This window comes from Lipotes vexillifer, unplaced genomic scaffold (assembly GCF_000442215.2).
Source record: "Lipotes vexillifer unplaced genomic scaffold, Lipotes_vexillifer_v1.1 scaffold393, whole genome shotgun sequence".
Taxonomy (NCBI): Eukaryota; Metazoa; Chordata; class Mammalia; order Artiodactyla; family Lipotidae; genus Lipotes; species Lipotes vexillifer.
The window spans coordinates 85,569-103,324 of NW_006774564.1; the positions used below are offsets into that span (position 1 = coordinate 85,569).

At 43.9% G+C, this 17,756-nt stretch overlaps 1 protein-coding gene across 1 annotated transcript in view; it reads left to right on the forward strand.

Moving 5' to 3' along the window:
• The first annotated feature begins 5,723 nt into the window (after nucleotides 1-5,723).
• The window catches only part of KCND3 (potassium voltage-gated channel subfamily D member 3), a 17,892-nt gene continuing 5,859 nt past the window's right edge, over nucleotides 5,724-17,756 (forward strand). The window contains exon 1 of the mRNA XM_007449351.1: nucleotides 5,724-5,887. Within this exon, the coding sequence (XP_007449413.1) occupies nucleotides 5,735-5,887 (153 nt within the window). The 5' untranslated portion in view covers nucleotides 5,724-5,734. The remainder of the gene's footprint in view (nucleotides 5,888-17,756) is intronic.

The following is a 17,756-nucleotide window of genomic DNA, read 5'->3' on the forward strand; positions in this document are numbered from 1 at the left end:
GGACCGGGGCGCGAACCCTGCATCGGCAGGTGGACTCCCAACCACTGCGCCTCCAGGGAAGCCCCAAATTAATTAATTTTAAAAAAAGAAAGAAAGAAAGAAAGAGATTGATCTGATCTCAAGTGTATAAATCCAGGGGAGGAGAAAAAAATTGACAGACATCATTAGCCAACAGTGTAAATGCAAATCAAACCTACAATGAGAAATTCAAAATAGAGTTACCATATGATCCTGGAATTCCACTCCTGGGCATATATCTGGAGAAAACTCTAATTCAAAAAGATACATGCACCCCAGTCACTATTCACAATAGCCAAGACATGGAAGCAACCTAAATGTCCATTGACAGATGAGTGGGTAAAGAAGATGTGGTATAGGGGCTTCCCTGGTGGCGCAGTGGTTGCGAGTCCGCCTGCCAATGCAGGGGACGCGGAGTCATTCCCTGGTCCGGGAAGATCCCACATGCCACGGAGCGGCTGGGCCCGTGAGCCATGGCCGCTGGGCCTGTGTGTCTGGAGCCTGTGCTCCGCAAAGGGAGAGCCCACAACAGTGAGAGGCCCGCGTATGGCAAAAAAAAAAAGAAGATGTGGTATATATATACAATGGAATATTACTCAACCATAAAAATGAATGAAATAATGCCATTTGCAGTAACACAGATGGACCTAGAAATTATCATATTAAGTGAAGTAAGACAGACAAAGACAAATATCATATGATGTCACTTATGTGTAGAATCTTAAAAAAATGATACAGGGCTTCCCTGGTGGCACAGTGGTTGAGAGTCCACCTGCCAATGCAGGGGACGCGGGTTTGTGCCCCAATCTGGGAGGATCCCGCATGCAGCGGAGCGGCTGGGTCCGTGAGCCATGGCTGCTGAGCCTGCGCGTCTGGAGCCTGTGCTCACAGCAGGAGAGGCCACGGCAGTGAGAGGCCCGCGTACCACAAAAAAAAAAAAAAAAAAAAAAGATACAAAACAACTTATTAACTAAGCAGAAATAGACTCACAGACATAGAAAACAAACTTATGATTACCAAAGGGGATGGTGGAGGTGGGAGGGAGAAAGACAATTTAGGGATTTGGGATTAGATCCACGCTACTATATATAAAATAGATAAACAACAAGGACCTACTATATAGCACAGGGAACTATATTCAATATCTTGTAATAACCTTTAAGGGAAAAGAATCTGAAAAAGAATATACATATTATATATAATATATATTATATATATAATTGAATCACTTTGCTGTACACCTGAAATTAACACAACATTCTAAATCAACTATACTTCCGTTTTTAAAAACGTGTTAAAAAAAAAACAACACAAGGAGATACCATGTCACATCCACTAGGACAGCTAGGATCAAAAGACAAATGGTAACAAGTGTTGGTGAAGATACGGAGAAATTGGAATCCTAATTTATAGCTAGTAGGATTGTAAAGTGACACGGCCACTTTAGAAAACAGTTCACCAGTTCCTCAAACTGGTAAACATAGAGTTACCACATGAGTCCCAGAGAAGTGAAAACATATATCCACACCAAAACTTGTACACAAATTTTCTTAGCAGAGTTTATTCATAATAGCCAAAAAGTAGAAACAATCCAAATGCCTCTCAACTGATGAATGAGTAAACAAAATGTGGTCTATCCATACGATGAGATATTAGTCAGCCGTAAGAAAGGAATGAAATACTGATACATGCTACAACATGGGCGAACCTTGAACCCTTAGCACATTATGCTAAGTGAAAGAAGTCAGGCACAAGGGGCCACATACTGTATGATTCCATTTATATTAAATGTCCAAAAGAAGGAAATCCATAGAGACAGAAAGTAGATTAGTGGTTGCCTAGGGCTGAAGGGTGAGGTGTACAATGGTCACTGACTGCTGATGGGTGCTAGGTTTCTACTGGGGGTGATGACAATGCTCTAAAGTTAGACTCCGGTGATGGAAACACAACTTTGTAAATACACTAAAAACCATTGAATTGTAAGATTTAAGTGGATGAATTTTACGGTATTTAAATTGTATCTCCATAAAGCTGTTTAAAAATGAATCCAGGAAAGAACTCATTGACCCAGCTTGAGTCAGATGCCTATTCTGAATTTACTACCTGTGGCCAGTGGGAGCAGAGGCATCGGGGAAGGCTTGTAAGAATATGGCAGCTCCTCTGAGACCCAGCGTCTCTGGACAGAGTTTATGTTGTAATGGGGAGGGGAGGGGTTCAGTTCCTAGGAGGGGGTAGGTTATTAGCAGACAAAACAATCGATGCCTACCACACTGGCTATTTTTATAGAGAATTTACATTTACCCAGATACAGCATCAAGTGGTGCTTCTGAATTATCTCATTAATTATCACAACAACCTTGTAAGTTAGGTTTGTAAAACCCATTTATATTAGTAGAGGCTCAGGTTACATAACTTCCCTAAGGACACTTAACTATTTAGTAAGTAATGTTGGGCTCGGGTTCAACCCAGATCTGATTCCTCTCTCAATCATTAGGCCACACTGCCTCCTTCTGGCCTTACATGAGTTGTTAAAAAAATTCTGGAATGCACCACTGGAGACCTAACTTTAGATCCCTTCTTTATTTCGTTTGCTCATTTACTCTTTCATTGAAGGAGACCTTTCTAACATGAAAATCAGAAACTTCCTTTGCTGTCCTGGGACCATTGTTGTTTATCTTTGAGAAGGGCCGGAAGACTCGAGATGGCTGTTCAGCCCCTGCCAGCCACACTGCTGTCCCCTCCACATTCCTCCAGCTTGCCCAGGGTACAGAGAACGGGGGCAAGAACACACCTTGCTGCAACGATGATGCAGTAGGTCTGTAGCGGTCTCCTGATCCACCAGCCAGTTAACCCTCTCCAAACAGGAAATAAGGGTCATCTGGCAAGATGTGTGTTTAGTGAACCAGTGCAGCTTATTTTCCAAGTGTTCTCAAGCTGTCCGCTTAACAATCCACTCTCAAATTCTGCCTGCAACTGGATGGCAGAATTGATGGAGGCCAAGCCTGCTGGTCTGTGGTTCCTCAGACCTCCTTTCCTTTTCTTTAAATATATTGATACAGTAGTTTTCCATCTCTAGTCTCCTGGTATTTCTCTGCTGCATCATGATTTCTCAGCCATCATGGGAAGTGGCTCTATAACACCATCTGCACATTCCTCCTGTCTCCTGGGGTAGGATCCAGGTGGGCCTGTGATGGGAATCCACTGGAGAGCTGGCCACTCACCTGCTCTCCCCTCCCCTATCTTAAGCTCTGGATCTCTGTTTTTTCCACATTTGTCCTGGCCTTCCCAAGATAAAGCATGCTCTTCTCGGTGGAGAAGGCAGAGAGCGCATGGGAGTTGCGTTGTTCAGCTTTCTCTCTGTCATCTGTTTCCAGCAGACCATCTGCCTAGCAGTAGGCACAGCTTTCCTTCCAGTGGATGAAACAACATTCCTGTTGTCCTTAGCATTTTTCACCACCTCAATCACTGAAATGTAACCTTCCTGACGCTATTCTTACATATTCCCGCCACGCTTTGTTTTCACCCATGGTCATGTACCCAATGTCCACCTTTCAATCATGTCATCTGAAAACCCCAGCTAACATGCTTCACTTCCAGGGCAGCCCCCTTTTCTTCATCACTGGGATGATTTGAACTTGGAATAATCAGCTTCTCAGCAACAGAGACCATGGTTTTCAGACTGTCTAGGTAAAAGTAATAGTATTTATTGTTTGTAGAGCTGTGTACGTCACAATAGGATTATGACCTAGGTTACTCTTATTATCTTCATTTTCAAGACAAATAAACTGAGGTCTAAAGGTCACAGTTATTTTAGGGTGGAGCTGGGTGAGTCTTGAACCCATATTGTCCAACGTCAGAAGCCGAATTCTCTACCACGTCACCGGAAGCCACTCCTGAGCATCATGGCAGAGAAGGCAAACCTAGCATCGAATTTCCCAGAAGGAGCTCTCGCAGGCCTTACTGTCAGTGGCGTGACTGAGACAACTTGAGCCAGAACAAAGGGCCTGGACACAAGGAGAAGGAAGATGGTCCTCAAAACAGGAGCCAACTTCATAGGGTGTTGAGAGGCTTAAATGAGATCATTCATCCACTCGCCAAGTATGTGTCAATCACTGCACATCCTCCACAAAGCCTTTAGTGTTAGGAGGTGAGGACTTCATAGTTCTGAAATGGCTCCCCCATCCCTTTCCACAGTCTCTCTGGACCCCAGGACACCTGGGCCCCTCAGGACAAGTGACTTGGAGACTGACAATTTCAGTAGCAACAATTCCTGGTCACCTTAAGCCAGTTTCTGCTCCAGACACCCAGAGGGCGCAGAAGCGGGGGAGATGGTGTTTCTGGCTTTGGCCAAAGGAGTCATCACAGCTTTTCTTAACTTGGCCTTTAAATTACCTCAATAAAGAAGAGGCTAAACACTTAACCGCTGTGGAGCATATCTTATTGATTGGAGGAGAGAGGCTCTGGCCTGCTTGCCTGGGGCTGAGCAGGAACCAGAGCAGGCTGGTCCCAGGGGGCAGCTGCCAAGGTGTGAAGTTTCTCTGAGCTCTGAGAGTAGCCGGCACTGTCCCAAAGTGGCTTCACGGCTTAAGGGGCTGCGATTTGGAGCTCATGGTCCCCTCTAAGACAGCATGGCTAGTAGAAAAGAGATGAGAGCAAGAGGAGTGTGTTTTACTCCCAGGCGTACCCAAACGTGGACAACCCACTTCATGCATCTGTACAATGGGGATCGGGGTTCCAAGCTCACAGGGTTCATGGAGCTTATGTGAGGCAAACGTGTAAAAGTGTTTTGGAAATTATAAATCTCCACATGAATAGAAGGCGGTTTATTATTCATCGCTTTTGTTATCAAAAATGAAATTGTGTTCTTCTTCTGCCTCAAAATCATCCATGGTTGGGCTTCCCTGGTGGCACAGTGGTTGAGAGTCCGCCTGCCGATGCAGGGGACACGGGTTCATGCCCCGGTCTGGGAAGATCCCACGTGCCGCGGAGCGGCTGGGCCCGTGAGCCATGGCCGCTGAGCCTGCGCGTCCGGAGCCTGTGCTCCGCAACGGGAGAGGCCACAACAGTGAGAGGCCCGTGTACCGCCAAAAAAAAAAAAAAAAATCATCCATGGCTCCTCTTTGCACTTGGATGAAACCCACGCTCCTCGTTGTGGCCCACTAGACCCCGCATGGTCTGGCCTCCCACCTGCCGCCTCAGTTTCCTCTTGTAGAACCCGCCACCCGCCCTGTGCGCCAGCCCCACTAGCCCTTTCACTGTTCCTAGAACAGGCCAAGCCCCTTCCTACCTCAGGGCCTCCGTCCTTTCTGTTCCTGCTACCTGGCACACTCTTCCCCAAGGCTGTTGCCTGGCTGGATTCTTTACCTTCAGATCTTAGCTTAAATGTTACCTCCTCAGAGAAGCCTTTCCTGACCACACTCCCCCAACCCGGCACAGCACCCATCTCTGTTCTCTTCATAGAAATAGCCAGAAGTCACAATGTTATTATATATTCACTTTACGGTCTCTTCCCCTGGTAGGATGCTGGCTCCGTGAACATAAGGATCTTGTCTATTTTGTTCACTCCCAGGTCCTATCACAGTACCTGGCACACAGTAGGCACTCTAAACAATTGTTGAGTGAAGGAGTGAATGATTGGCAGGGAAGCCTGACTTGTTTCCCAAATGGCCTTTCTTCCTTACACCCATTTCTCTTTCTGTCTCTCAGATATGGAGACATGGTGCCCAAGACGATCGCAGGGAAGATCTTCGGCTCCATCTGTTCCCTGAGCGGTGTCCTCGTCATTGCCCTGCCAGTCCCTGTGATCGTTTCCAACTTCAGCCGGATTTACCACCAGAATCAGAGAGCTGATAAACGCAGGGCACAAAAGGTAAGTCTCAGACCCGGGAAGGGGACAGGCAGCACCAGGGAGGGTGCTCTTGGCCTTGTGCTGCTTTCATAGGAGCTCCTGGGAGAATCACCGCACAGATGGCCTCTGGCTTTGGAAGGTAAAGCAGCGCCAAGTGCCTTCCTACCTACCAGTAACCTGCATTCCAGCCCCAGACAGCTGCACAAGACAGCAAACCCTCAGTTATACACAAGCTGGTGTTCTCCCTTTCGGAAGATATTCTGTGCATTTTCCGTGGGCCCTTGGCTCCTCTTCCAAGATCTCAGCCATCAACTCTGGGTAGTGCCCGGACTCTTCCCTTTCCCAGCCAAGGGCTTACTGGGGAACATAATTGCTTTTCAGTACTCTGTAATAGACTATACGAAACAAAGTGACAAAAATAAATTTGCTAAAAAGAAAAATGAATACTCTGAAAGGAGAACATTCTGAGGCCATTGAGTTCAGGGACAAATGGCACAGCAGGCTTTAGTCACCTCATGGTATCGTAGGATAAGGCACGGAACTGCAGTTGACGGTCAGGAGATTAACCATGGGTCCTGGAAAAGTTTTCAGTGATGTCCAGAGAACACGGCTTAGGAAGGCAGGGCAGGATGAGTGCCCTCTCACCACAGGATGAGAAAAGATGTCTGAAGGCTTTGGTGCCAAGACAGAAGCCTCCTTTCATGACTGGCCACCACCTTCTACCCAAAATACCTCACCCTCTCAGCCAAATGTCATTTCTCTGCATTTTTAGGGCATCTGGCTGGTGAACGTTCTTGGACCCAGGGGGCAGCTTTTCCTTTTTCTTCTGTTTTTTTTTTTTTTAAGTATTCAGCTTTATTTTTTTTTAATTTTTGAATTTTATTTAATGTATTTTTTTATACAGTAGGTTCTTATTAGTCATCAATTTTATACACATCAGTGTATACATGTCAAACCCAATCTCCCAATTCATCCCACCACCACACCCCGCCCCAAGCCGCTTTCCCCCCTTGATGTCCATACATTTGTTCTCTACACCTGTGTCTCAATTTCTGCCCTGCAAACTGGTTCATCTGTACCATTTTTCTAGGTTCCACATATATGCGTTAATATACGATATTTGTTTTTCTCTCTCTGACTTACTTCACTCTGTATGACAGTCTCTAGATCCATCCACATCTCAACAAATGACCCAATTTTGTTCCTTTTTATGGCTAATATTCCATTGTATATATGTACCACATCTTCTTTATCCATTCGTCTGTCAATGGGCATTTAGGTTGCTTCCATGACCTGGCTATTGTAAATAGAGATGCAATGAACATTGGGGTGCATGTGTCTTTTTGAATTATGCTTTTCTCTGGGTATATGCCCAGTAGTGGGATTGCTGGATCATATGGTAATTTTATTTTTAGTTTTTTAAGGAACCTCCATACTGTTCTCCATAGCGGCTGTATCAATTTACATTACCACCAACAGTGCAAGAGGGCTCCCTTTTCTCCACACCCTCTCCAGCATTTGTTGTTTGTAGATTTTCTGATGATGCCGATTCTAACTGGTGTGAAGTGATACCTCATTGTAATATTGATTTGCATTTCTCTAATAATTAGTGATGTTGAGCAGCTTTTCATGTGCTTCTTGGCCATCTGTATGTCTTCTTTGGAGAAATATCTATTTAGGTCTTCTTCCCATTTTTGGATTAGGTGATTCGTTTGCAAATATTTTCTCCCATTCTGAGGGTTGTCTTTTTGTCTTGTTTATAGTTTCCTTTGCTGTGCAAAAGCTTTTAAGTTTCATTAGGTCCCATTTGTTTATTTTTGTTTTTATTTCCATTACTCTAAGAGGTAGATAAAAAAAGATCTTGCTGTGATTTATGTCAAAGAGTGTTCTTCCTATGTTTCCCTCTAAGAGTTTTATACTGTCCAGTCTTACATTTAGGTCTCTAATCCATTTTGAGTTTATTTTTGTGTATGGTGTTAGGGAGTGTTCTAATTTCATTCTTTTACATGTCCCTGTCCAGTTTTCCCAGCACCACTTATTGAAGAGACTGTCTTTGCTCCATTGTATACCCTGCCTCCTTTGTCATAGATTAGTTGACCATAGGTGCATGGGTTTATCTCTGGACTTTCTATCTTGTTCTATTGATCTATGTTTCTGTTTTTGTGCCAGTACCATATTGTCTTGATTACTGTAGCTTTGTAATATAGTCTAAAGTCAGGGAGTGTGATTCCTCCAGCTCCTTTTTTTCCCCTCAAGACTGCTTTGGCTATTCAGGGTCTCTAGTGTCTCCATACAAATTTTAAGATTTTTTGTTCTAGTTCTGTAAAAAATGCCACTGGTAATTTGATAGAGGTTGCATTGAATCTGTAGATTGCTTTGGGTAGTATAGTCATTTTCACAGTATTGGTTCTTACCATCCAAGAACATGGTATATCTCTCCATCTGTTGGCATCATCTTTAATTTCTTTCATCAATGTCTTATAGTTTTCTGCATACAGGTCTTTTGTTTCCCTAGGCAGGTTTATTCCTAGGTATTTTACTCTTTTTGTTGCAATGGTAAATGGGAGTGTTTCCTTAATTCCTCTTTCAGATTTTTCATCATTAGTATATAGGAATGCAAGAGACTTCTGTGCATTAATTTTGTAACCTGCAACTTTACCAAAATCATTGATTAGCTCTAGTAGTTTTCTGGTGGCATCTTTAGGATTCTCTATGTAAAGTATCATGTCATCTGCAAAGTGTGACAGTTTTACTTCTTCTTTTCCGATTTGTATTCCTTTTATTTCTTTTTCTTGTCTGATTGCTGTGGCTAGGACTACCAAAACTATGCTGAATAATAGTGGTGAGAGTGTATATCCTTGTCTTGCTCGTGATCTTAGGAAATGCTTTCGGTTTTTCACCATTGAGAATGATGTTTGCTGTGGGTTTGTCATATATGGCCTTTATTATGTTGAGGTAGGTTCCCTCTCTGCCCACTTTCTGGAGACTTTTTATCATAAATGTGTGTTGAATTTTGTCAAAAGCTTTTTTGCATCCATTGAGATGATCATATGGTTTTCATTCTTCAGTTTGTTAATTTGGTGTATCACATTGATTGATTTGCATATATTAAAGAATCCTTGCATCCCTGGGATAAATCCTACTTGATCCTGGTGTAGGATCCTTTTAATGTGTTGTTGGATTCTGTTTGCTAGTATTTTGTTGAGGATTTTTGCATCTATATTCACCAGTGATATTGGTCTGTAAATTATTTTTTTTGTAATATCTTTGTCTGGTTTTGGTATCAGGGTGATGGTGGCCTCACAGAATGAGTTTGGGAGTGTTCCTTCCTCTACAATTTTTTGGAAGAGTTTGAGAAGGATGGTTGTTATCTCTTCTCTAAATGTTTGATAGAATTCACCTGTGAAGCCATCTGGTCCTGGAATTTTGTTTGTTGGAAGATTTAATCACAGTTTCAATTTCATTACTTGTGATTGGTCTATTCATATTTTCTATTTCTTCCTGGTTCAGTCTTGGAAGGTTATACCTTTCTAAGAATTTGTCCATTTCTTCCAGGTTGTCCGTTTTATTGCTATAGAGTTGCTTGTAATAGTCTCTTAGGATGCTTTGTATTTCTGCGGTGTCTGTTGTAACTTCTCCTTTTTCATTTCTAATTTTATGGATTTGTGTCCTCTCCCTCTTTTTCTTCATGAGTCTGGCTAATGGTTTATCAATTTTGTTTATCTTCTCAAAGAACAAGCTTTTAGTTTTATTGGTCTTTGCTATTGTTTTCTTTGTTTCTATTTCATTTATTCCTGCTCTGATCTTTATGATTTCTTTCCTTCTGCTAACTTTGGGTTTTGTTTGTTCTTCTTTCTCTAGTTCCTGAGGTGTAAGGTTAGATGGTTTATTTGAGATTTCTCTTGTTTCTTGAGATATTCTTGTATAGCTATAAACTTCCATCTTAGAACTGCTTTTGCTGCATCCCATAGGTTTTGGATCATCGTGTTTTCATCGTCATTTGTCTCTAGGTATTTTTGGATTTCTTCAGTGATCTCTTGGTTATTTAGTAATGTATTGTTTAGCCTCCATGTGTTTGTGTTTTTTTACTTTTTTTTCCCTGTAATTGATTTCTAATCTCATAGTGTTGTGGTCAGAAAAGATGCTTGATATGGTTTCAATTTTCTTAAATTTATTGAGTCTTGATTTGTGACCCAAGATATGATCTACCCAGGAGAATGTTCCGTGCGCACTTGAGAAGAAAGTGTAATCTGCTGTTTTTGGATGGAATGTCCTATAAATAGCAATTAAATCTATCTGGTCTATTGTGTCATTTAAATCTTGTGTTTCCTTATTTATTGTCTTTTTGGATGATCTATCCATTGGTATAAATGAGGTGTTAAAGTCCCCCACTATTATTGTGTTACTGTCAATTTCCTCTTTTATAGCTGTTAGCAGTTGCCTTATGTATTGAGGTGCTCCTATGTTGGGTGCATATATATTTATAATTGTTATATCTTCTTCTTGGATTGATCCCTTGATCATTATGTAGTGCCCTTCCTTGTGTCTTGTAACATTCTTTATTTTAAAGTCTATTTTATCTGATATGAGTATTGCTACTCCAGCTTTCTTTTGATTTCCATTTGCATGGAATATCTTTTTCCATTCCCTCACTTACATTCTGCATGTGTCCCTAGGTCTGAAGTGGGTCTCTTGTAGACAGCATACATATGGGTCTTGGTTTTGTATCCATTCAGTGAGCCTGTGTCTTTTGGTTGGAGCATTTAATCCGTTCACATTTAAGGTAATTATTGATATGTATGTTCCTATGACCACTTTCTTAATTGTTTTGGGTTTGTTTTTGTAGTTCTTTTCTTTTCTTGTGTTTCCCACTTAGAGAAGTTCCTTTAGCATTTCTTTGGAGCTGGTTTGATGCTGGTTTGGTGGTGCTAAATTCTCTTAGCTTTTGCTTGTCTGTAAAGCTTTTGATTTCTCCATCGAATCTGAATGAGATCCTTTCAGGGTAGAGTAATCTTGGTTGTAGGTTCTTCCCTTTCATCACTTTAAGTATACCATGCCACTCCCTTCTGGCTTGTAGAGTTTCTGCTCAGAAATCAGCTGTGAACCTTATGGGAGTTCTCTTGTATGTTATTTGTCGTTTTTCCCTTGCTGCTTTCAGTAATTTTTCTTTGTCTTTAATTTTTGCCACTTTGATTACTATGTGTCTCGGCATGTTTCTCCTTGGGTTTGTCCTGTATGGGACTCTCTGCGCTTCCTCGACTTGGTGGCTATTTCTTTTCCCATGTAAAGGAAGTTTTCATCTATAATCTCTTCAAATATTTTCTCTGGTCCTTTCTCTCTCTCTCTTCTCCTTCTGGGACCCCTATAAAGCGAATGTTGTTGCATTTAATGTTGTCCCAGAGGTCTCTTAGGCTGTCTTCATTTCCTTTCATTCTCTTTTCTTTATTCTGCTTCACAGCAGTGAATTCCACCATTCTCTCTTCCAGGTCACTTATCCGTTCTTCTGCCTCAGCTATTCTGCTATTGATTCCTTCTAGTGTAGTTTTCATTTCAGTTATTGTATTGTTCATATCTGTTTGTTCTTTAATTCTTCTAGGTCTTTGTTAAACATTTCTTGCATCTTCTCCATCTTTGCCTCCATTCTTTTTCCGAGGTCCTGGATCATCTTCACTATCATTATTCTGAATTCTTTTTCTGGAAGATTGCCTATCTCCACTTGATTTAGTTGTTTTTCTGGGGTTTTATCTTGTTCCTTCATCTGGTCCATAGCCCTCTGCCTTTTCATCTTGTGTATCTTTCTGTGAATGTGGTTTTAGCTCCACAGGCTGCAGCATTGTAGTTCTTCTTGCTTCTGCTGTCTGCCCTCTGGTGGATGAGGCTATCTAAGAGGCTTGTTCAAGTTTCCTGATGGGAGGGACTGGTGGTGGGTAGAGCTGACTGTTGCTCTGGTGGGCAGAGCTCAGTAAAACTTTAATCCACTTGACTGCTCATGGGTGGGGCTGTGTTCCCTCCCTGTTGGTTCTTTGGCCCGAGGCAACCCAACACTGGAGCCTACCTGGGCTCCTTGATGGGGCTAGTGGTGGACTCTTGGAGGGCTCATGCCAAGGAGTACTTCCCAGAACTTCTGCTGGCAGTTTCCTTGTCCCCACAGTGAGCCACAGCCACCCCCTGCCTCTGCAGGAGACCTTCTAACACTAGCTGGTGGGTCTGGTTCAGTCTCCCCCGGGATCACTGTTGCTTCCGCTGGGTCCCGATACGCACACTACTTTGTGTGTGCCCTCCAAGAGTGGAGTCTCTGTTTCCCCCAGTCCTGTCGAAGTCCTGCAATCAAATCCCACTAGCCTTCAAAGTCTGATTCTCTAGGAATTTCTCCTCCCGTTGCTGGACCCCCAGGTTGGGAAGCCTGACATTGGACTCAGAACCTTCACTCCAGTGGGTGGACTTCTGTGTTATAAGCGCTCTCCAGTCTGTGAGTCACCCACCCAGCAGTTATGGGATTTGATTTTACTGTGATTGCACCCCTCCTACGGTCTCATTGTGTCTTCTTCTTTGTCTTTGGATGTGGGGTATCTTTTTTGGTGAGTTCCAGTGTCCTCCTGTCGATGATTGTCCAGCAGCTAGTTGTGATTCTGGTGTCTCGTAAGAGGGAGTGAGAGCACGTCCTTCTACTCCGCCATATTGGTTCAGGGCCCTGCCATCCTTTCTCTTCTGTTCTGGGCTGAAATACTCCCCCTTCAGCAGCATCTCAAACTCCATGGGGTACGGTCAAAGCCTTTCTGGGTACAGTGGACAGGGGGACCTGAAAGAGTCACTTATAGAGGCCTGAAATAGTATGTCCTTATTTTATTCTTTCTTTTATTCATTCATTCCACACACATTTACTGAGCACCAACTATGTGCCAGGCCCTCTGCATTGCAGCTGGGTTACTTCTTCACTGCATGATCCTCTCACCTGACCTTCCATTCGCAGTGATAACTCCCACGTGGCAGGGCTTCCATGACATATCAGAGGAATCCAGGAGTTCAGAACAAATCTGTTTATGCTGACTGAAACAAAGTCTCAAAGTTCATGAAAGTTAGCTCTGAAATGTATAATAATTTACATGTAAAAATACTTAATAATATAATATATATCACATAGTTATATAATAAATCCAGTTGGTCCCCACTTCCAGCATCTCCCCTTTTGTGTGCCTTTGTCACCTCCTTGCCCTGCTGTCTCCCTCCGCCTGTGTGGAAATATATTTTGACTTATCTTGACCTGGGTTTTTAATGTTGTCAGCCTGCCTTGGATTGATCTGCTGTCCTCTCCATCCCCTCCAGAACCATTTCCTACCTCTTCACCCAAGGTCAGGTTTCCCCACCCCCATCTCCTGCTAGCCAGCTCAGAAATAGAAGTCTTATCTCTTTCCCCATTCAAGTCAGCTGGCAAATGTGAACAATATCTAAATTCATTATGCTGTCCTAAAGAAAGGGGCAGAAAGAAACTGGGATCTCCTTTCCAAATCAAGGAGCCTAAAGCCCTGAAGGGTCAGGGGTCCTATAGCAACCTCAACCTCCCCCTCCCCCCACCCCCCAGCACTGGGCAAGGGCTGACACACGGTTTGGTTTTGGTTTTGTTTTTTTTTAACATCTCTATTGGAGTATAATTGCTTTATGATGGTGTGTTAGTTTCTGCTGTATAACAAAGTGAATCAGCTATCCGTATACATATATCCCCATATCCCCTCCCTCTTGTGTCTCCCTCCCTCCCACCCTCCCTATCCCACCCCTCTAAGTGGTCACAAAGCACTGAGCTGATCTCCCTGTGCTATGCGGCTGCTTCCCACTAGCTATCTATTTTACATTTGGCAGTATATATATGTCCATGCCACTCTCTCACTTCATCCCAGCTTACCCTTCCCCCTCCCCGTGTCCTCAAGTCCATTCTCTACGTCTGCGTCTTTATTCCTGTCAGATTCCATATATATGTGTTAGCATACGGTATTTGTTTTTCTCCTTCTGACTTACTTCACTCTGGAGAGGGTGTGGAGAAAAGGGAACCCTCTTGCACTGTGGGTGGGAATGTAAATTGATACAGCCACTATGGAGAACAGTATGGAGGTTCCTTAAAAAACTAAAAGTAGAGCTACCATATGACCCAGCAATCCCACTACTGGGCATATACCCGGAGAAAACCACCACAATGTTCATTGCAGCTCTATTTACAATAGCCATGACATGACACAGGGTTTTTGTAGAGCAGTGAGGATCCAAGGTATCCTCAGCTCACACACTAGCCCACAACAGCCCCACTCAAACTGTGCTTCAGCCACTCCTGTGCTCCCTTCCCCTCCGGGCTCACACCCTTACCTACTTCTTAGAGCGTCGCATCTGCTGTCGTTTTGCCCCTGCAAAGAATACGACAGGGACCATTTTTCTGCAGAACTTTACAAAGCTCATCCTGTGTGATTAAGATCCAGAAAGAATCAGCTTAGGCTTCTTCCTCCCTCTAGCCCCTCAGGATGAGCCTGCCTCCCTTCTGCCTCCTTTCCCACCCTCCTCCCTCTCCCTCTTTGCTCTCCCTTGAAATCAGAGTAAATATTTGCAGTGTTTTCACCTCCTGTGGATACTGTCTCTCCTCACAGTAGGCTCAGTTCTGCCTCTTTCACCTTAGGCTTCCTGTGAGAGGAAAAGAAAAAGAACACAAGAATACTGCCTGCTTCCAGCACTGGGTCTGTCACAGGGAGGCAAGGAAGGCAGGTTGGGGAACTTAGTGGGGAATGGAGAGATGGGACAGGAAGGGGGTTAGGGGAGCTGATGACAGTTCTCAGCCCAGACCACCTACTCAGGAGCTGTGAAGGTAAGCTCCAGCCCATGTGCCTCAGGTGGAAAGAAAGGCTCCAAATGTTGTCATCCTTTCCCATCGTGACTGATTTGCTTGGGATTATTACTGAAATAATTCCACGACTCTTTGCTGCAGAGACTGGGTTTTCTAAGCCAAGTGAACTGGAGATCAAGTAAGGAGGTCTAGCAGTGGACAGAGAGAGGGGAACATTTTTAATGGAAATTTTAATTGGAATAATTGTAGATTCACATGTAGTTATAAAATTTCATATCCAGCATATGGACATTGCTGCAATCCACCAATCCTATTCAGACTTCCCCAGTTTTACTTGTACCCGTGTGTGTGTGTGTGGTGTGTGTGTGTGTGTGTGTGTGTGTGTGTGTGTGTGTGAAGTTTTATACAGTTTTATCACTTATGCAGGTTCACATCCCCCATCTCAGTCAAGGTACTGCACAGTTCCAACACCATAAGGGTCCCTCCCTCTATATCTTTTATAACCACACCCCCCTCACTCTATGTCTACCCCGTCTCTAACCTCTGGCAACTATTTATCTGTCCTCCCTTTATAAAACGTTTTCATTTTTTTTAATGGTATATCAATGGGCTTATACAGTAGGCAACCTTTGGAGATCGGCTTTTTTCATTTCATGTAATTCCTGGAGATTCATTTAAGTCGTGTGTATCAATAGTCCATTCCTTTTCCTTGCTGAGCAGTATTCCCTGGTATGGATGCATCCCAGTTATGGTTAACAGTTTGCCTGTTGAGGGACATCGGGTTATTATAAATAAAGTTGCTGTTAACAGCCATGTGCAGGTTTTTGTGTTAACATAAGTTTTCATTTCTCTGGGATAAATGCCTAAGAGTGCAATTGCCCATGTTCTCTTTTGGCTTTCTCCTTTCTCCCTCTTTTTCCTTCTTCTGCCTCTCCCAGGGTAGAAATGTCAATACTCATGGTCCAAGGGCACCTGCCAGCCAGATAGCTAGGAAGTGCTTCATCGTGAAACCCTTCTCGGGGCTGACAGAATTCTTGAGCTTATTAGCCTGAACCTGGAACTGTGCCCAGGGTGGCAGAATCCTCCATCCAAACCTCTCCTCCAGCCCTGGAATATCTACAGCTGTTGGAAATGCGACTTCCTGGGCTTTGCTCATCAAGTTGAAAACTTGTCTGAGTGGAGGTGAAATTCAGGGAAGGAGGAGAGGGGTGTGATGGAAGCAGTGTTGGGAGTTTGGAAGACCTGAGCTGAAATCTTGCCCTGGACAAGTCACTTCCTCTCACATCCTCCATTTCCTTGTCTGTAAAATAGCCTAGATGATCCCTACATTCTCCAAACTCTTACACTGTACTCATGTTCATGGAAGAGAAGGAGGCTGACCAGTCCACACAAGGACTGAGCCCATCACAACGGCTTTATTAACGTGGATTTCTGACCGACTGTGTAGGATCATCTTCCTTCCTGGGCCATCACAAGCCTTGCTTGAGCAAATACTCAGTGAGAAGCTCTGTGCTAGGTGCTGAAGATAAAAATATGCATAAGTCACAGGCTCTGGCCCTCAGGGGCTCAAAGTCAAGCCAAAAGTCCTCACCAAATTACATATGCTGGGTATGGTTCTATAAATACATTACAAACCTCTTTATCCTGTGTGGGAAATGATTAAATGATATAGTGCATTTGTTATGACAATCTGTTGCTTTAATAGCGCCCAGGGTAAGATAAGATTAAAAGGAGTGCCACAAAGGAGAGCAGGAGAATCTTTCATCTCTAGAAAGTAATGAAGACAGACCCCAGATACAAGAATGGTCCAGCTGTAAGTGGTGCAATCAAATTATATAAGGCTAAAATGAGCTTGACACAACTGGATTTCCATATGCAGCTCTCAACACCCAGTACTCGCCCAAAGCAATAATAGCCACATCCTCAAATGATGAAGAACTTGCTTGAATGTAGACATTGAGCTGAGGGGAGGGCTGGAGCAGGATCCCCAGGAAGGAGAACTGTCCTGCACCTGGAACGCATGTTCTTCGCTCAGAGAGAAGAGGCATGGTAGGGCTTACTTACCATCCTTTCTCTCCCTGCTTCCTCTTTTTATTCTCCGTCTAGAGGAGAGTTCTTCCTCCGTTTTACAGGCAGATCTTCTAGGCCCAAGTGCTGACCTCTTCGCCATATTTAGAAACCAGGGGAGGTCGCTGAATTGTCCCTGCAAGGACACAGTGGTCACAGGGGGACTTCCCAGGGAACAATAGCTATCGCGTGTTCTTTGTGCTTCTGTTGACAGCCTAAATCCAAGTCCCTGGCCTCCTTTTAGCAGATGAGCCAGCCCAGGAGGACACTTGGAGGGGACACTTCCCCATGCTGGGGAGAAGGTCACAAGAAATGAAAATTGCCACCATTTTCCAAGGACTCCTCTGTTCAGAGTCCATGCTGCAGTTAAACGTGGATTTTCCCGGAGGCAGGAGGAAGGATAGGTTTGTGAGGCCCAGAATAGGTTTGTGAGGCCTTGTGGGCTCTTCTTCCTGCAGCTGGGTCTAGATCCACAAGAGTCCATACGTGAAGCTGCATTGTTTTTAAACCAGCAGGAAGCCCTCTACCCGTCCCTTCTCCCTCCCTCCCAGAGCCTCTTTCCTCTTAGGCCTCACGCTGTGGCTGTGCTGCTGTCATAGTGACAAGTCAGCCTGTGCAGTGTGTCCGGCCTCTCCCACTGCCTCTGCAAGCAAGAGAGATGAGTTTGTGTGGTTGAGGTACCGTGCGACCCTCGCACAGGACACTGCAGAAGGTCTCCAAGGATGGAGCTGGGAGATTCTCAGCTAAAGCCAGGGTGGTGTATGGAAATGTGCTCCATCCTCTCCTCTCTCACACCCACATTGGGCCCCTTGTCACACGCACGTGCACCTACACTCGTTCCCACAGACATGCACAGCAAAATATACATGTATAGACACATCCCAAAGACAGACATGCACTTGTAAATTCTTCTATTGATTTACAAGTTATCAAGCACTGGGGATATATCAGTGAACAAAACAAAAACCGCTGCCCTCAAGGAGTTTACATTCCTGTAGGGAA